At 42.6% G+C, this 20539-nt stretch overlaps 1 protein-coding gene across 2 annotated transcripts; it reads left to right on the plus strand.

Annotated features, from left to right (window-relative positions):
* The first annotated feature begins 1447 nt into the window (after positions 1–1447).
* On the plus strand, positions 1448–19783 carry ALG6 (ALG6 alpha-1,3-glucosyltransferase). Of its 2 annotated transcripts, XM_051798324.1 has the most exons (16): positions 1448–1479; positions 2268–2317; positions 3739–3850; positions 6053–6137; positions 7914–8003; positions 8661–8749; positions 10526–10608; positions 11276–11340; positions 13197–13382; positions 13619–13754; positions 15756–15841; positions 16240–16324; positions 17407–17477; positions 17767–17835; positions 18232–18430; positions 18582–19783. In XM_051798324.1, exons 3-16 carry the CDS (start codon positions 3769–3771, stop codon positions 18777–18779), a joined length of 1524 nt encoding a protein of 507 aa, XP_051654284.1. In that variant the 5' UTR covers positions 1448–1479; positions 2268–2317; positions 3739–3768; the 3' UTR covers positions 18780–19783. The 2 variants fall into 2 exon arrangements, with proteins under 2 accessions (XP_051654284.1, XP_051654274.1); XM_051798314.1 differs by lacking the exons at positions 1448–1479; positions 2268–2317 and adding an exon at positions 2333–2458.
* The last annotated feature ends 756 nt before the right edge of the window (positions 19784–20539 follow it).

The following is a 20539-nucleotide window of genomic DNA, read 5'->3' on the forward strand; positions in this document are numbered from 1 at the left end:
TAAACTGTGTAAAATTTGATGGGCATAATCTGCCACTTTCCACAGGATTATGGCTCTAAACACCACAGTAAAACAGCAAAGAGGTGTGATTTTTGCCTTTATCAGTTTAAGACCTCAGACTTTCAGTCTCTTCATGCTGCCTCACCTGAGGTAACACCACAAGTGACAGAAATTATGGCAGGTGTCGGAGGGACCAGGATGTCCAAGCAATTTACACTCAAAAATGGTTGTGATAGTAGAAATTAGTATTCTAGATGTTGTTGCACTGGAAGAACATAAAGAAAGAAAACCCATCTCTGGTGTTATGGAATATTATATTCATAGTGCTTATTTATTTTAAAAATTACATGTGCTTCTAAAAAAAAATAATTTGTTTCCTATCTCTGGTTACCTTAACATTTCATTTACAAGTAATCAGACACTTCTTCACCACACTTTCATTCAGTACCAGTTGTATTTAAACCCATCACAACTTTCAGTCCTGGGATTCCAGTTCAAGGAGAGCACTGCTGGCTGCTCATGTGGAAGGTCTGGACACGAAAACCTCAGTATGTGGTTTTAAAAAGAATCAGTTTTCTATTCAGTTTCAGTCAGACACACAGCCAGAAGGAAAGGCCAGGTTGGACAGGGCTTGGAGCAACCTGGTCTAGAGGAAGGTATCCCTGCCCAAGGCAGGGGGTGGGATGAGATGAGGAGCTTCTTCCCAGTGACCCGGTGTGTTGAAGAACAAGTCTTCCAGCTGCTCCCTTCCTTCTGTGAAAATGAACCCACACCGAGATTCGTTGCCTGAACAAAAAGCTGGTCTTCCCATGTGCCAGGACTGTGCTTTTCATCAGCAATGCCCAGTAGCGCATCCCCCACTTGCCTGAGCTGCTGCCATGGAGATGTGAGCACTACATGTGCCATGGAATCATGGAACGGTTTGGGTTGGAAGGGACCTTAAAGCTCATCCAGTCCCACCCCCTGCCATGGGCAGGGACACCTTCCTCTAGACCAGGTTGCTCCAAGCCCCGTCCAACCTGGCCTGGAACACTTCCAAGAATGGGGCAGTCACAGCTTCTCTGGGAATTCCATCCCAGCTCCTCACCACCCTCACAGCCAAGAATTCCTTCCGAAATATCCCACCTAACCCTGCCCTCTGGCAGTGGGAAACCATTGCCCCTTGTCCTGTCCCTCCAGGCCCTTGTCCAAAGTCCCTCTCCAGCTCTCCTGGAGCCCCTTTAGGCACTGGAAGGGGCTCTAAGGTCTCCCCGGAGCCTTCTCCTCTCAGGGGAACACCCCCAGCTCTCCCAGAGTTGAAGTTCTCCATCCCCCCGCGGATCCATGAAGGCTTCCCAGGTTTCCGCCCCGCGCATGCGCACAGCCCGCCCGGAAGGCGCCTCACAGGCGGAAGCGCGCGTGGCGGCCGAGCCGGGGAGGGAGCGAGGGCGGGAACGGACGGGACGGGACCGGCTGAGCTGAGACCGGCTGAGCTGGGCGGTGAGCGGGGCTGAGGGAGGCCAGGGCGGCTGGCACGGCTGGGACGGTTGAGGTGGCTGAGGGGCGTGAGGGCGCTGAGGGAGGCGAGAGGGGCTGAGGGGTGAAGGGACTGCGGGGGCTGAGGGGTGAAGGGACTGCGGGGGCTGAGGGGTGAAGGGGGCTGGAGGCTGAGGGGTGAAGGGGGCTGGAGGCTGAGGGGTGAAGGGGGCTGGAGGCTGAGGGGTGAAGGGGGCTGGAGGCTGAGGGGTGAAGGGGGCTGGAGGCTGAGGGGTGAAGGGGGCTGGAGGCTGAGGGGTGAAGGGGGCTGGAGGCTGAGGGGAGCAGGGTCCGCTGGTGGGTGGGAGCAGCTCGGGCGGACTCGCAGGGAGCCCTGGCCGTGAGTCCCTCAGCGACAGCTTATCCCGGGGGTCTCTGAGGAGGCCGGGGGGTGCGAAGTGCGTGAGTGGGATCTGAGAGCGGGGTGAGTGAGTTATGAGGGGGATGAAGGACTGGGAGGAGTAAAAGCACCTCCTGACCAGGGTGAGGGGAACAGCAGGATCACGGACGGGTATTGCTGCAACAGATTAAGTTCTTCATTCAGCGTTCGCGTTTCTGAGGAGGGGAAAGGCGCTGCTGAGACGTGTGCTGATTTAAAGCAGGTTGTATTAAGGGCTCTGCATCGCTGGCTGAGTTCTGTCAGCGTCCCTGTGGCCAGGAGTGGGTGGTCTGTGCTGGTGTTATTTATCTTCGTCGTGGGCAGTGTGGAAGGATAGTGGGATTTTTGAGTGATTTTCACCATATGCTTCCAGGTGGCATCTCACTACAGAGACCCTCAGTGTCGCACGTGCAGAAGCAGAAGGTGAAAAGTTTGGGACTGACCAAACCAGCTTTATCATCCCCTGGAACCTCTTCCTTGTTTAATATTGTTACTCACAGGATAGCAGAAACTAGAGATTTGTGCTCTAGATTCTAATAAAGGCATGGCTTTTTGTTTCAGGATGTACGAGATAATTACTAAAGCTGAAAAATAAGTAGGAAAGAATTATTTCAAGAACCACTTTTGAGGGGAGAGAAAGAAATTCAGTATCTCAGAAAAACAAGTTATTCCAAAAATAACGAATGGCAGAAGTAAATGAGAGGAACAGAGATGGGGGAGTCTCTGTTATGTGGAAATTAAAAAGGTGTAATTAATTAATAAATGTTTTGATGAGCTGGAAGGGAAGGGCAGATGTATTTTATAGAAGGGAAGGACCGGGCTTGTGATGCTTGATTTTGGAATTCTTATAGGACCCTGGGTCTGTTAGACCCAAATTTAGGAAGCACAGGGGTCCACTTAGAGTGAAAGGATCTACAGAGTCGACCCCATTATCTTTTATTTAGATAAAAGTGCCTCCCCTGTGGTTTAGGCACATTGAAAACATGCAAATGTCAGTGTTCACCTTTCTATGGATAGATGGTGATCTACTGCTGCCACAGATTTATATTATTAATTAACTTTTCCCTTGGTGGTGCTGGGTAACAGCTTTCTGTGAATAGGAAATAAATATGGATGTAGTTTGAGCAGAATCACCTAAATATGGCTTGGATGTTGCTTGTCTGTTACTAAAACAGCAGCTTAGTACTGCTGCTGTGAGGAGGTTGGTTTGTGGGGGTTTTTTTTGGTTGGTTTGGGTTTTGTTGTTGTTGTTTTTGTGTGGTTTTGTTGTTGCCTTTTTTTTTTTTTACTCATGAACAAGTATATTAAACTCTCTTGAGTCAAATGATGCCTTTCCTGCAAGGAAAATCTGTGCCAGTTGTACCCAGGCTCATCCCATCTCTCACTATCAAGGCTGGACTAGTTTCTTCCTCACTTTTCTTCTAATTCAGACTAAAATATTTTTGTTTCTTTGGGTCAAAGTTTGCATATTCTATAGTTAGTTAGTGGCTTGTTTTGTTTTGTTTTTTTTTTCTTTTTACATAGGGCAACATAATTATTTTCCTGTTTTTTGTTTTCTGAGTTTGATGCATGTGGCCTTTAATTTTTACAGATTTGGCAACGTTTCTTATTGTTACTAGATTCTTAGTGTGGTCAAGTAAGTTTGCTGGGAGATCAGCCCTCATTTAAATAACTTGTAATACCTTTAAACCAGCAGTGCTGCCTATCCCAGATCTACACTCTGCCTAATTTGGCAGTGGTGCTCTTAACTGAGAAACTAAGTGGCCTTAACCAGGACTAGCAGTAATCCCCAAGGAACAACCCCCTGGATGGTATTGTAGCAATGTTTGTGGTCTTTTTTTCAGGTCCCTTTTGGCTTGTTACAAAGGCCAGCCATGGAGAAGTGGAGCTTAATGACAATTACTGTGTTACTGGCACTGACTGTGCGCTGGGCTGTGTCACTGGGCTCCTACTCAGGTAATGCACCTTCACAGGCTGAATTGTGGACCTCGTGGTACATTAAAATAAGCTTTTTATTTCTGTGAAATCATAAATAGGAAACAATGTGTTATTTCAAGTGTCATCATATTTTGGTGTCTCTTGATTTCCCTCAGAATTCCTTGTTCTTGTTTTTTGAAGAGTGCAACGATTAACATCACAGTTGCTTGGAACAAAACACTGGGGAAAAAACACCACAACTTTTTTTTTTTGAGGGGTGATGGTGGTCAGCAGTGCTTTAGGTTGAACATCTGGCTGTTCTCCCCTGTGCCTTTATGTGCAGAATATTGCAGTCCAACTGTAGATTTGTTTACTATTGTCCTTTAAATTCGATATCAGACAGCTAAATATAAATTATGGGTTTAAAACTACAGTAGTGCTAATGAAGACAGGGTAAAAGTGACGTGCAGTGAGGGATTACTCTGCCTTGGAGCTGTGCTTCCTTGAGCTTGTTTACAGCCTGAGCTACAGCTGTATCCTGTTAATGGATGAGTTTTTCTCCTCCCCATGTCAGAACACTTGCAAAGAATTAGCAAGTTTCTTTCCAAGCCTCTCAATGCCATTCCCATTTAGCATAAGCTTGCTCTGAGCTTGCTCTCTGCAAACTGAGGAAAAAAATAAAAAACGAACCATTATTTTCAACCTTCATCAGTTAAAAGTATCACAAGCTCAGTTTAGTCCAGCTCTGGTTTTCTGTTGAGTCAGTTGGACCCTCATCCCCTGAGTGGTTGGAGCTGTTTAGGAGTGTTCTGGTGATTGAACTGGTAACTCCTGGGCTTCACTCAAGTGAAGGAATTTGCTTGAACCTGAGTTGCATGCCCAGTTGTTTTGGTTTGAGTTTGCTTTCTGAAAATGCCATTCTGAGAGATCTGTAGGTAACTGAGGCTCTGTTACCCATCTCTAGGCAGAAAACACCCTATCTTTTGCCACACAACACTGAATTTCTCTTGCACTTCAAGTATTTACAATTCCACTGCTAACAGGATTTTTAAAACTTGATTTAATTTCAAATCAATCAAGACTTTGAAAGATAGTCTAAAATAATACCTAAACTAGAACAACATTTTTTTTAATCTGATTTCCTACACAATGATCATGTAACTCCTTTTGGAATAGGAAAAGGAATAACCCTTTTAAAATAAAATATTGCATTTTTATTAATTTTTAACCCAGTTTGTCTGTGTACTCCATGCTTGCTATAGATGGAAGCTGAATATACATTCTTAAATTAACTGACCAGTCTGTATTTGGCTTTTTGTAGTGAAACTTTGGATTAAAATCTTGAATTTCAGTAATCCTATGGCAGATTCTATGTTCCACTAGATTTATAGCTCCAGAACTGACACTGATAAAACTCCTGTTCCCCAGTGACCTCACTTATTTAGGAAACTTTAGGTTGAATGTGTCATATCGTGGAGATAATCTATTCTCTCTACCATCCAGGAATAAATTAGCAGAGATAATATGTCCTTTCCACTTTCTGGGAATAAATACTACATAACTGAGCTTGTGGGACTCCCACAAACATAGATCATGTGAAGAAATATAGATGGCTTTCCTGTATTTTAAAGAAACCCTTAAATCTCTGTCTGGCTCATGTCAATATTTCACTGGGAGTACAATCAGTCCAGTCTCTGTTCTCAATAAGCAGGTTAATAGAAGTAAATAAACTGTGTGAAGGTGCTTAACATGCTGCCAGTATCAGAGTTAACCTTCCATTGAGGGAACTATTTGAGTAGACACTGAAGTGTTTGCATTGATAAAGCTTTTTTTCTCATGAAAAAAGGCTGGTTGTTGATTTTAATAGTAAGGTACCACAACGTGGCTGGAACACAGGTGAGAACATGGACTAAGCAAGTGCAGTAGTTCACACAAAATCAGTGAAAGTGCCCCATTTTTCATCTACACTTGGAAGTGATTTTTTTTGTCAGATGAGGAAGCAGTTCTTCACCGCACAGGGCCTTGATAAATGCTTATTGCAGAAATATCCAGAAAGCCAAAAGAACACGGAACTTTTTTGTCCTCCCTGTGAGAGTGCATAGCAGTGTCTGTTTGCTCTACAGTACCACAGAGGAATAATGGAGAATTAAATCAGTAGTATATTAATAAGCAATACATAACTGGGGGAAAGCAATCTGTATAAACCAAATAATTCCTGACTGCTTTGTCCTATTTTTGTAGGTGCAGGAAAACCACCTATGTATGGAGACTATGAAGCTCAGAGGCACTGGCAAGAAATTACTTACAATTTACCCATCAGGCAGTGGTAGGTGGTGCTGGTGGAGCTCAGCTTACAAAGGGTGAATGTACTGAAATTTTGGTTGTGTTTTACACCTCTGAGTCCTTTGTTCCCACCCATTTCCTATTAGATTTTTTAGATGTGAGTGCCTGGAATGTAGATGTAAGGATAGCGACCTTAATTTGTACAGACCACTTAAAACAGAAGGAAAATTATTCCAAATATTTTATTTCTTTTTACATTATTGCCATTATTCCTTAGATCATGCATGGCACAGTAAAAATTATTTAGTCCATATATATGATACAACACAAACTGGAATATATTGGAATTCCAGGTCATCTTCCAGCAGGGACAGTGGTGGTGTTTGTCTGGTGTAATTTTTCCTCAGCTGTTGGGGAACACACTGATATGACAGAATAGGATATTAATTCAATTGTATTTCTGTAAATATCTGCAGGTGGCTCTGTGTAGTGACCTCAGACCATCCTGTTGTATCTGTATTGTCATTTCCAAGCCTGGGATAAGGGATATTCCATAATAATAGAGTTGGTAGCTTTGATCCACTCTGCTACACTGAACTATATCTGCTTAAAATTAGGAGTTATAGCAGCCATTATTTCCAGGCGTTCCCAGGGGCCAGATGAAACTGTTGCAGGCTGGGTTTAGCTGATGGGCTGCCAGGTGGGCATCTTGGTCCTGGTGTGTTTGCTCTCTGTTTTTATCATTTATGTAATTTTATATTTTTAATGGAAGTTTTGAGTTTTTTTTGATTGGTTCTGGTCTGGGAATTCAATCTCTAATACAGCAAAGTCATATTCAATCTTGGGCATTGGGAAAAACACATCTATGCAAGGGATTACATTCTAGAATTTAAATAATTCTTATTTATGTTGTTCTTTAGAGTCTTGACATTATTTATTAAAGGCTGCTTTAAGAACGTTCTTATCCTACTGCTAATTAAAACTCTGAAGGCTTTCTTGATAAATATTACTGGATATGGGCTTGGGGTTTTTATTGAAACTATGAGTTTATGTAAGGTAAAATTAAAAAAAAAATAAACTCCCCAAACTTTAAAGTTCACTATAAGTTGCAAACCATTACATTCTGTTGAAGAACCTGCACCACCTTGGCATGAGTGGTCTTGAATTGTAGGATGAGAAGCAGAGATGCAACTCAAAGAAATGTGATTTATCATCAGCTCATAAGACACTTCAGGCAGCTCATAAAGAATTCAAGAAATATCATTTACTATAATAAATGTCAAAAATTGGCTGCATTTGAAGAGAGGAACTGGAAAAGCCAAGAGCTTGCCCTGTGGCAGCTGGAGTAGAGTAATCAGTATTTCACCGGGAGATAAAAAGGATCTGATGCCTTATTGTTGTAACTTTTCCTTGGACAAAACCCTCTGTTTCTCACTTGGAAGAGGTGACAATTTGAACTGCTGCCAGCCTTCCATAGAAATACTGACACAATGGAATCACAAATGGGAAAATCCTTTTCCTTTCTTGCACGTGGTCCACCTGAGTTCTGAGGGAGAACTAGGATTTTCCCGCTCCAGAGAAATGAACTTTAGCAGCTTTTCTAAACCTGTTCTGCAGCCACAAATATGTGAACTCTGAGTCACTGTTGCTGTTACTTTGTTGCTCGAGATTTTCTTTATTTGCAGTAAAATTACACAGATACACAAGTTGCTACCTTCTGTTTTAGATTTTGAATACATTTAGCATTCAGCCTTTTCCTTGGGCCAAAACCAAGCTGGAAATGTAGATACTTATTTAAATTTAATTTTATTTTTTCTAGGTACTTCAACACAAGTGATAACAACCTCCTGTACTGGGGCCTTGATTATCCACCTCTCACAGCCTATCACAGTTTTGTGTGTGCTTACATGTAAGTTCAGGATTTCAAATACTTCTGTGTTACATTCTCCTTTTTGCCAGGTCTAAATTTTAGCAGCTTGGATATTCAGCTTTCCACTGCTGGATCAGTGATGCCCAGGGAAAAAGTGCTGTAGGAATTGGGTGCATTGCTCGGGAAAGCTCTCGTGTGTGTCATTTGATGACTGGATATCATGTAAATAGAATTCTGTTATTGGAATACTTTTTCCACAAGGGCTTTACTGCCGTTGGAATGAGACTTATGGAATAAGAATGTAGGTTAAAGTGCACAGGCAGAGTTATGTGGGGCATCTATGTGAACTGTAAATGGTTTATATTTAATACTTAAGTATGAAAGGTATTTACAATTGTTTTTTTAAAAGTCAGTGGAACCAGACTGAAGGTGGTTATCTTGTTCTAATAAATATTGTATTCCCTTTTTACTTTTTCCAAAGATTAGGGTTTTTTAATTGTGAAATAGTTTATAGTGTAAACTGATCTGGGGGTGAGGAAGATCTCTCATTGATCACTATTGCTCTTTGAAATATTTCTTCTCATTCATCTTGACTCTTGGAATATGCTCCTGTGCCTGTCATCTTTATTGCTGAGAGGAGTGTGAAGGGAAATGAGAACTGTCTGCATTTTGATGTGTCTGTTCTTTGTTTTCCAGTGCCAAGTTAATAAATCCTGACTGGGTTGCCCTGCACAGCTCCCGGGGCTACGAGAGTCAGCCACACAAGCTGTTTATGCGGACAACAGGTAGGGAAATCACATTCCTTGGGATGGTCCTGCACCTTTGGCTCACTCATTTAACATGTTTGATATGCAGCTTCTCTGTTTTTTCTGGTTTTTTCTCAGTTCTTTAACTCAGGTGGCTTTGCAGGTCCATTTATGAACCAAAGTCCTGTGTTCTTTCCTCTTCTGCCATAGTGATAAATATAAAATACAAAAACAAGTTTCCAACCCAACTGATTCATTAAAAACTCTGAAACAAAGCTACTTTTTGTAGCATAGACTAATTTTTTAATTTTGAAAATAATATTTTTATTTTCCCTTCCATTCTGATAAATAGTCTTTTAATTTTTAGCTGAATTTGGTTTTTATATTAAAATTAATTTACATGTAGACTGGCATTCACTGACTTTACAGCCAGTTGAGGTCTCAGAGATCTTTATTATGAGCGGATACTTGATCTCAAAGGGAAAGAGATTTGATATTATTACTGTTAACAAAAAAGTAAAAATTTATTTTACCACATCTATTCTGAATTTCATTTTCCTGCAGTCACTCTTCTGACTCTTTGATTATGTTGAACTGCCACTACAAAGAAAATGATGAAACAAATAGAGAGAAAATGTGTCGATAACTTGATTTGGTAACTGTATCAGGAAAACAGCAAACAATGTCTCCAATGAACTCTTCTTATCCTGTTTCTGTTTTCCTTCATTTTAAGTCTGTGTTGCTTTCTCTAACACTCAAGTTCCACAAAATGCTTTTCTGATTGCAACAGCAGAATTTGTTGTTCATCAATAGCTTTTCTGTACTTCACAAACCTCTCAGTCTGGTCTCTGGTAATTGATTGAATTGAAAAAAAAATAAAAATCACTAGAACTTAATTACCCTTGAAATGGTCTTTATTAATTTTGAAATCAACTCACTTGACAAACCACTGATGGATCTAGAGAGCTGATAAACACTATTTAACAGTAGCCATTAGAAGAATGCATTAAAATAATTCAGAGTGGTCAATGTCAGCTTTATTTGAAGCATCAGTGTATTTGTTTTGCTAACACCTTGGGTATATTTGTTTAGTTGTGGCTTAAGCTGGCAAAACAATTCATCACTGGGTAACTGAGATATTGAAACGTTTTCTTCCAAAGACCTTGGCTAAAAAGAGGCAAAGTACACTTTCCCTTTTGGAACCATTGCACATTTTATGAAACTGGTTTTTAAAAATAATCTGAGGTTTTTCTCAGGCTCAAGGAGAATTCACCTGCTTGGCATAGTCCCAGGCAGGGGAACCTGCTGGTTCTGTTTTCTTGTCAACTCTCTTACAAATACTTGCTGTAGGCAGGTTATCAAAGCCAAATCACTAGTTTTAGTCTCTTTACCCACATCACTAATTCACACAGAGATTGTTACAATCTGGAGCTTCTTAGTTGTGCCCCCAGAGTATCTGTCCCATCAAAGAACCTGCCTGGATCCAGTCAGAGCCGATTTCTTTGGGGCATTCCCAAATGCCTCCCTGGTTTTGGCATGTGAGGAACTAGAGTGTGCTCCCTGTGTGACTGAGGCTGTGCCAGGAGCCAGGACAGCTGAACACGTGGAAGCAGCAGCTTTGGGACATCAGAAATGAGCCTTACACACATTAACAAGATCAAATTCTGTGGACTTGTTTCTTTTTGTCCTTTGAAGTGGAACTGCCCAGTTTATTCTGATGAAGAACTTTCTGATATTTTAATGCTCACTTGCCTGTATGTTGTCCTTGTCTTCTCCTAGGAGGATTCTAATGTAAAGTTAATCTTTATTTTGCAGTGTTTGTTGCTGATTTGCTGGTTTATATTCCTGCAGTTATTTTATATTGTTCTTCCTTGAAAGAAACATCTGCTAAAAAGAAGGCAAGTACCTGGTGTGTGTGTATGTGTAAATTAAACAAAGAAAACACTGTTACAACAGGGTAGAACTGTAACACTGAGTTAATTAACATCCAAAACCCATGTAAAGCTGACAATCAGTGTAGCTCATATTAAAGGCTTTTCAGTTAAAAAGATTAAAAAAGCCATTATTTTATCTTACAGCAATTATTTTAATGCTTTCAATAACAAGATGCTCTGAAGTTTAGTAGCCATGAACTCCTGAATTATATTTCTTTCTGAATTTGTTACTTGAGTAGTAAAAGCAAGATTATGGTGTGGCACAGGGGCATCTGAGAACTGCTTTTTCTTGAACACTCCTCACAGTAGATTCAATACATTTTGGAATAATAAATCTCCTGGTTTTTGGAGTGGTTTAAGGTTTAAGATGGGTGTGGGTGATCTTTGAGCTGTTTGCAAAGGACAGGCAATATTCAATATTTTCTCATTTATGGAAAATTTTTAACCTTTTTTATTCCTCACATTGTTACTGACAGATGATTACTTGTGGAGAATAAGATTCCTACATATAGGGTGCACCAAGGAGGGACATATTTTTGTACTGCAGAGGTGTAAGTTCCTCTGTCTAATGTCTAATGTCTAATTTGGGAATAATCATTTGTCCCCTCTTGTTTTTGATCCTTCTTTCCAGGTTTCCAGTGCTCTCTGTATCCTACTTTATCCAGGCCTCATTCTTATTGACCATGGACACTTCCAGTATCCTTGTTCTGCACTGAGATGAATTTGTGTTTATGGAGTAACACTGTTTTTAGCACTTTTTTTTTGGCTGGGCACAAGGTTATTCTTGCATACAAAGTCATCTGAGGGGCTTCTGCCACCCCAAAGCAGAGATATCGAAGAAACTGTAAACCTGAGACATATTTGAGATAAAAATTAATGATATTGGGACAAATCAATCCAAACATGAATATAATTCTTTCTGTGCCTCCAGCTCGTATTTCTGTCAGTCACTTTATTGCAGACAACACCAGTGGTGCTGTGACAGGGAAGAGAATGATGGCTTGTGCTCCTGTGATTTGTGTTTGGAGAGGGAATCACCTCAGATCTGCTTGGGTGGCAGAGGAGTGTCAGGAGTAGCTGTGGGAAATGTTCAGTTCTGTAAAATGGGCTGTTCTGTCCTGGCTTCACAGTGAAGTGAATCCAGGGCTGACTGGTCCTGTTGGTGCAGACACCTTCACAGGGGATCTGTTTTAATAAGAATTCTGGTTTTGTACTGGGTTTGTACATGAACAAGCAAATGCTGTCAGCTGACCTCGTGCTGGGGGGATGCAGTGGAAGCAGAGATGTCCTGCAGAGCCTCTGTGGGCTGGTCCAGCCCTGCCACTCTTACATGAACAGCATCACTCCCTGTGCCCTGCTCCCAGGAAGGCAAAGATTTGCTTAATCTGAACTGCTGCAAGATCAGGGCCTTTTGGTGGGAGTTTGCTGATGGGAAATCAATGAGCTGTCAAATACACCTGAGGACTGGGAGTGGGAAGTGGGAGTGGGCTGAAAGCAACATGGGCCATGTGGATGTGTCCTACAGATAGCTACACTGACAGAGGGAAACCAAGTATTGGGACATTTCTGGCAATACAAGAAATGCAAGGGACTGTTTACAAAGGCCTGGAGTGACAGGACAAGGGGATTAGATATTATGGAGAAATTCTTCCCTGTGAGGGTGGTGAGGCCCTGGCACAGGTTATCCAGAGAAGCTGTGGCTGCCCCATCCCTGGAAGTGTTCCAGGCCAGGTTGGATGGGGCTTGGAGCAGCCTGGGATAGTGGAAGGTGTCCCTGCCCATGGCAGGGGGTGAAACAAGATGAGCTTCAAAGTCCCCCCCAAAGCAAACCATTCTGGGGTTCTGTGCCCTATTGGTTGATCTCATTTTTTTAAGAATGCCAAGTAGAAGACAAAGCTAATATTTTGTTGCAATTTAATAGTAAGCATAGCTTGGTCTGTTCCAAATTTACTGATCTTGTGAACCTGTTTTCAAAGTCATAAGGCAGCAACATTGCTTTTAGTAACTATTATTCATTGTTTGTGCAGTATTAGCAGTTAAGGGAACTGGTCATGGATGAGGGTGCACTGTGAGTGTAATAGAATCACAAGAACCTCAGAAGTCCTTGAACTAAATTACATATAATTTAAACCCTGATATATTTGAATATTCTGCACATATCTTTTGTAAGCTGGGAGGAAAAACTTGTGAAAGCTTTATCCTTAATTATGTAAATACAGAAAGAAAGTTTTCCCTGATGCATGTTGTATAACACTGTCACCAAAAGCTTGGTTGACTGAATGTACTTTATATATGTAATTAACACACACATAATTTTTCCTCGTATTTGCCTGTGCAAGCTCTGAATCAAGCCTTAGAGATACAAAAATTACATTTTAAACGGAAGTAAAATTATTTCTCTCTGTGAACGAAACAGTCACAACTGGTAATGTGTTTTTTAAAACTAACTTGGAAAAACTAATTTTCCAAGCTATTTATGCCCGTCCCTCAGGGCATTAATTACTGACTTGCAGAACCAAGATGTGTGTCTTGTCCTTGACATAAAAAACCATATACAACTCAGTGAGCCTCGGCTTTGCCTTGTGGGGTGTCCTTTGTTTGTCCCATGACTGGGACCTCCTGGGCTCGGTGGCCTTTTGCTTGGCCTTAAACTACAAGCAAATGGAGCTCTACCATTCCCTGCCCTTTTTTTGCTATTTACTGGGGAAGTGCTTCAAGAAGGGACTGAAAGGAAAGGGGTAAGTGGCTTTAAACTGTTCTGTCTTTCTCAGGAATACGCCTGGACAGCCTGGCATGGAGAGTGGGATCCTCCTAATCTGCATGTGGGCATTTCTGAATTCAGATGTGGGGGAAGATTACTTTTGTAACGTCTTCCTCTCCTGCAAAATGAGTATTTGCTGCTGAGATCTAAGGCAGGTATTTCTGCTGGGTTGCTTTTCCTGAAGTGAGAGCTTTTTTCTTCTCTTGGGCCCAGGTTGGTGCTGTTGACCAAACTGGCAGGGACAGTGGTGCTGTCCTTCGCTGCCTGCTGGCTCCCGTTCGGCACCGACGTGGAACAAATCATGCAAGTACTCAGAAGACTCTTTCCCATTGACAGAGGCTTGTTTGAGGCATGCATGTTTTCTTCTCCCCACCCCACTGCCCCTGCCCTGTATTCTTAGATCCCTTGAGAAACCTTCAGTGTGACCTTTAGGGATTTCATGGGGGAGACACACCACGGGACGGGTAATTCGAGAGGCTTCTTCAGCAGGCAGTCCTTGCCAGTTATTTAATCCAGTGTTTAACCCCAGCTCAGCTGGCATCTTCCAGGATATTATACCAGTAGACAACACTTATCCCATCATCAGACCCATACTTCAATCCATACATTTTTCCATTGAAATAGATTCCATAGTAATTGACAGTGTCAGAAGATGTAACCTTGAAAGTGAACAGCTTCAGCCTGTCTTTCGTTCTTCTCAGCTCTTTTCAGTGGGATTAAGTATTTAAAAAAAGGATTTAAAACAATTTTGTGGGTACAGCCCAGAACTTCCTTTTTGACCCACCTTGTGCCAATTTCCACAATGTTTTCCAAAAGTTTTAGGCCAGTTCTGCTTTTCCTAAGGCTATGGACAGTTGCATGCTGGCAAGTGCTGAGTACTACTGCAGCCTTAATCCAGTAAAGCAGTTCCTCCCTTATCTAGTGGCAATGCCACAGGAGTTTTGGGATGAAAGAAAGGGTTCCCATTTCCCAGTTCACAGGGAGTTGTTGCTGCTCTTTTGCTTAATTAGGGCACGAGTCAGTATTACCCTCTTATACAGCAGATTCTCACCTTCAAGCTTAACCAATAAAATGAAGCTTTGAATTTCAGGTTGTGTTGTCACAGGGATTAAAGCAAATACTTATGTAGTTTAATTAATGTTTATTATTCTTCCAGTCTTTCTCAGATGTAGATAATATCACAGCTGGCATGTTTTTCTTCAGAAGTTAATGTTGATGTACCAAAGGCAGCAGTACAGAAGTGTTCTTAATGTGCTCTCTGCTAGTTTATTTAAAAATCCCAACAAACAAACACCAAACAACCTCTCCAAAAAAAGACCCCTCCTCACACAGACACCCCCTCCCCCCCAAAAATGACCCTTTTTCTTGGAGATTATTTGGAATTTATGAAGAAATAGTGTGGGTCACCACACTTTTTATTCAGTACCAAGTTTAAAAATACAATCTGTAAATGACAATAACCAATGAGTCCGAAAGAGCTGAAGGATTTTAGTCTAATATTAGCCCAGATATTTCCTGGGCTGCTCAGGGCAGTGACTTGCTGGATGCTAATGCGGATAAAATGAGAAATTGTCCACGTAAGCACTGCCCAGTAACTCAGCCCGGGGCGTGTGTGACAGGTTCTTTGACTTGTGTCCCTTTGCAGCCCAGGAACACTTGCTGAGGCTGTAGAATGGTGCTGGCTGTGAAGTGGTGTTTGCTGGTGCTGCCAAAGCCGTGTCCCCTCGGAATCCTCGGCATATCCCGTGTTGCTGGCGAGCACGTGAGGGAGGTGGCTCAGTTGTTGGTGCTGGTGCCTCCGTGGTGTTCTGTCCACACAGCTGTGCCTCCAGCAGCTGCTTGGGGATGAGTTTCACGAGCTGTGCTTACAGATTTAATTTGGAAAGTGATCCTAGCACAACTGCTAATGTCTTTAGACTCCTTGATTTATTAGGGGTTAACTCTGTCAGTGCTGGCGGGCACTGAGCACAGCTACGGCCAGGCATGAATGGGATGGGCCAGCACGGTGTCCTCCTGGAAAGGGACTCCCATGTGCCAGTGTTTGTTTGCTCAGGGACACGGTGTCAGAGCCATATTCTCACAGAATATGTGGCCTCATGAGTTAAGTAGTTGTCCCGTGTGCTGGAGAACAATTTCTCAGTTATTTTAGAGCATGTTTTAATTGAGTCTCTTGAAACTTCCATTCAGAATAAGCTCAAGTACATCTAAGAATATGATGTACATCTGCAAGTGTTTTTTGCACTCTCATAGTAGAAACCCAACAATCCCCACCTCCCAAGCCCCCCTGTTGTCACAAACATAAGTTTAAATGAATATAATTATCACTAATTACCTTTTTATTTTCTTCCAGGATAAAGTAGCCAATATTTGGTGCAGTCTAAGTGTCCTTATAAAGATAAAGAATGTAGTATCACCTCAAACTCAGCTCAAACTCAGGTAAGACATAACTTAAGTGCTTTAGGTAGTTTTTATCTGCGTTATTTTTTGCAAAAGGAGTGAATTTTCTCAAAGAACTATGAGAAGTTGCGTTTAAAATATTGAAAATACATTTTCTTTCCTATGCTGTACTTTTCTCCCGAGTGATGAGGGTTTCCCCAAATGCTGTTAGGAACTGAAAAATTCCCTGCTTGTCCATATAGTGATTTAAGCTGCCTGGTTAAAACAGTTAAAATTTGCAAATTCAAAGAATTACCCCTTTGAGTGCTCTTAGAAGTCAGAGCTCACAGGTCTGTTTCTCAACTAAGTGAAGAATTCAGGTCTAGGCCTGCAGAGTGAAGTACTAATGGATGTAGTTGCTCATGTATTTAAACTGTTTTTCTCACAAAACTCTCCAGTTTTGCTGTGACATTCCTGAGCCTGCTTCCTGCCTGTATCAAACTCACTGTCCAGCCTTCCCTCAGAGGGTTTAAATTTGCTTTGGTAAGTGTTTGTTTGTAATTGCTCCTTGTTTTCATCCACCCCTCAGCACTGGGGTGTGACCAGCACTCCAACAGCAGTTGCTGCAGAGCACAGAGGGGTGTGTGCCATGAAATGCTGAAGGAATTGGTTAAAAAGGGCTTTACTTTCATGTGTCCAGGGGGTCTGACCTGTCTTTTAAACCCAGACTTTTTACTTTAGCCTCAATTTTCTTTGTTTAATGTTGTATTTTATCATCTTCCTCCGAAGAGCCTTCAGAAGATTCCATACACATTAAAGCCTCATACAGAGTTGGGATTTCTCCTCTTTTTGTTTAGGTACCAAAGTGTTAGTTTTTCTTATTGCATCAGCTGCAAAATTCAATTAAAAAGTCCCCAAATGGACACTGTGAGCTTATTAGTGGTTTGAAAATAAAATGATCCTATTATCCCAAATGTTTGCCTTTCCTTAGTCATACCATTGAATTGAAGCACATTGCCATGACTTATGCAAAAATCAAAAATTATATGGAGCTGGTGCTAAAGTTTTGAGAGGTACAAGATAATTTCTGGTTTTGATTTATGTGAGAGATGTTTGAGAGTATATCACAACACTGCCTAGAAGTCACACTTTCTAAGATTTAGTTGATGTTTTCAGTGTGTTTTTTATTTGGTGGGAGCAAAACCAAATCCAAACCAGTTTATTTACTCCGGTGTATTAACTGTTCATGATGAGGAGCAAAATTTTATGTCAAAAGGGTGGGCAATTCTTACCATGTCTGAGGTTTTCCAGTGCCTGTGTGGGTGAACATTGTGTTTCCTTGGTGGAGATGTTCTTGGTGAAGCTGAGCAGGAGTGAGGGCTCGGTAGGAAGTGCTTTCTGACTAATCCTGGTCAACTTTCAAACCAAGTGTTTTCACCCACGTGTGGGTGGTTCCAGGAGCTGCTCTGGTGCCTGTAAGTGGCACTGGAGGAAATATAGCAGTTAATTAGAAAACTCAGATCATTGAGTTCCTGCCTCCATGTGGAGTCTGTGCCAGAGACACTAAAGCAGAGCTTTGCATTGCAGTCACACACACTAATCCAGCTCTGATCTCCTTTCCTAAGGTTAGTTGTGCCCTGTCATTTTTCCTGTTCTCCTTTCAAGTCCACGAAAAATCCATTCTTCTGGTGGCAGTGTAAGTAAATTATATTCCTGGGGATATATTTTTATCTTTTCCTCGAGCTCTTATTGCATGCTGCTCTTTAACCTACAAATATGTTGAATTTTAAACACTCTGCACATTTGCTTTTCTGAATAACCTGGAAATGAAGGTGTCAAGTACAGCCTGGCTGGTCTGTCCTGTGTCACTCTGGCTGAGGGGACAGTCACTGGTGCTGCTGTTCCATGTGCATGTCCCACATGGACCTGGAAGGGGCGTTTGACAAGGGAAGATCTGATCCCTGTTTTTCCTCTTTTCGTTCTAGTCCAGTTTGCTTAATCATAAATGAAATCCCCTTTATGGCCACGTGGTTTTTACTCGTATCAACTTTCAGGTGAGTTGGAAACTATTAACATGGTTGGAGAGGGAGTTTGGACAAGGGATAGAGGGTCAGGACAAGGGGGAATGGCTTCCCACTTGGGTTAGATGGGATACTGGGGAGAAATTCTTCCCTATGAGGGTGGTTAGGCCCTGGCACGGGTTGCCCAGAGAAGTGTCCAAGGCCAGGTTGAAGCAGCTTGGGATAGTGGAAGGTGTCCCTGCCTGTGGCAGGTGAGTGGAACGAGATGAGCTTTAAGGTCCCTCCCAACCCAAACCATTCTATGATTCTCTGAACACCATGTTCTTCCCCAATTCCTGTAAGGATAAATATATTTATTGGTTTTCCTCTTCTCATTCTTTGGAACACCTCTGGATCTGTGCCCTCACGCTGGGATGATCCTGCTCCCAGCATGTTGCCTCTCCTGCTGAGGGACGGGCTGCTCCTGCCCTACGCCGTGACCACACCGGCATTCCTGGCCACCTGCCTGGCCTCCTTCTCCATCCTGGACAAGACCTCAGCAGAGGACCTGCAGCTCAAAGCATTCTCCCTTTCCCTGAAGGGATATGTGTCTTGGTTTAAGTCCTTTCCCAGGATTGTCAGGATTCTGGTAAGCGATTTAATTGCTGTAACTCTGAGTTGCAGCACAGAAGTGTCAGTGGAGGGGGGGCTGTAACAGAGCACCCAAACAACGCAGTAACAGCTCACCTGTTTGAGGTGTTACATCACCAACACCTAATCCATCATTCCTTATCTTCCAGTTCCTCCTTTCCCTGTCCCTGATGGGTGTGCTGTCTCTCCTGAGTGCTGCAGTGCCTCCTCCCCAGAGCCTCCCGGATTTATTCCCCATATCCGTGTCCATTGTTTCCTGCTTACACTTCTTATTATTTCTGGTGTATTTTAATGTTGTGATACTCTGGGACTCCAAGAATAGCAAAAGCCAGAAGAAAATCAGTTAATCTACCTGTGGAGCTCCAGGACTGAACTGTGCAGGACAGAGTGTGTTTGGTGAGTGCTGTCAGCGCTGCAGGGGAACCTGTTTGGGATGGACACAACTGCTGGAACCCAGGGAAAGTCAGGAAACACGTTTGGCTTATTCAAACACAAAACAATCAGACTGTTTCAAAGGAGAAGTCTGTTGAAGAGCATTGGAAATATGATTTGGTGTGTTTTCTTCAGAGGTGTCATACTTTTGTTACCATTTGTAAACCTAAAATGCCTAATAAAGGACCAAATTTTGAATTAATGCTAAAATACCCTGTATTTGCTGTATTAGCAAAAGTAGCATTGAGTTTGTTCCTTTCCCAGCATAAAAAGCATAAGGAAGTCATGCAGGTAAAGTCAAAACGCTGGACGGGCAGCTCTGAATTGGTGTTGCTGAATTGTTTTGTGACACAAACTTTCCTCCACTGTGACATTTCTTCCTTCACTGTTGGTCAGCAGCTCTGCTTTAAGTGGTTTTAACACCTCTGCAGTCTTAGGACTCAACTGCTCTCTCTTCAACAGGACTGAAAAGCCAAACCCTCTTGGTTCTCCTGCAGTAAAAGCTGAGGTGCTGCTGTGCAGTTGGAAACCAGGTATGAGGGGGAAAGAAAACCCCAAAAGCCACAACAACCCCCCTCCTTGCACAGCAATTTGCAGATGTAAACTGAACTCAACTCTGCAATTTCTCCCTGGGTGCAGCACAGCCTCCACTGCCAATAATTCAGAGAATGCATATTGATTGAGTAATTATAAACATAACAAAGCATGGAGGAAGAAAATAAATCATAAAGCAATTTAGGGTTGTATGGTTTAATTAGAAATCAGTCTATGTTTTTCTTCTGTATCTATGTATGTATATATATTAAAAATAAGCCCCCCCATCCTTGTTGAGAGGCTTCCCCCTGCCCTGGCTGTGCTGTCACATTCCAGCCTGTCACTGCCATTAGTGTCAGTGTGTGAATCAGCTGTTCTGGGAACTTCCAACTGTGTCAGTTATGAGCCCTGTCAATGGAGTGGCTCCGAGCTGAGTGTATTTATGCAGTTTTTCCAGCCTTATTTGTTGTGGAAAAAGTACCCAGAGCCAACACTGTGCTCCTGGCAGCTCCAACAGAGTAGAAACGGTGCTCTGGAGTTACTCTGAGGATATGGGGGGTGAGCACAGTTCAGCAAATTCTTACAAACCAACAAACTTCAATATTTTCACAAGTATTCAGAATTTTCTGTGGGGGTGACTGCAACTCACAACACAGCCTTTCTTTTTGGAAGTGTAGGCTGGGTGGCATTGATGTGTATCAGGACACAAAAACAGGAATCTTTGTCTCCAGAGGCTGTGAAATCCCAAACCCACCATGCTCCCCCCCAGCAGGGCTGGGGGAAAGGCTGCCTGAAGTTTGTCAGCCTTGGAGGTCTCTAAGGTGACAAGGAAAATGAAGGTGGAGGGAAGCAGAAGCAGTTCAGGGTTTAATGAGCCTGGTCTGTGTGTCCAGCAAGAGCCCAGGCCTGTCCTTCCCCCCATAGCCAAACATTAGTTTTGAGTGTATCCCTTTTCTTTGTCCTTGAGGTGGCCTCGGGGGGTGATAAAGTGAGAGTCACCCGATCCACCTTGGGTGGAACTGGAAATGGTTCTTAACAGCCCCAGCTGTTTCAGAGGCAAGAGCTGGTACAGCAGGAGGTCAGAGCCACAGTAACTGCCTAAATAGCTGAGGCATGTGAGCGGGGCATGTGCAGCACAGCC

This window comes from Manacus candei, unplaced genomic scaffold, assembly GCF_025592945.1.
Source record: "Manacus candei isolate 608988 ecotype Guabito, Panama unplaced genomic scaffold, ASM2559294v1 h1tg000005l, whole genome shotgun sequence".
NCBI classification, from domain to species: Eukaryota; Metazoa; Chordata; class Aves; order Passeriformes; family Pipridae; genus Manacus; species Manacus candei.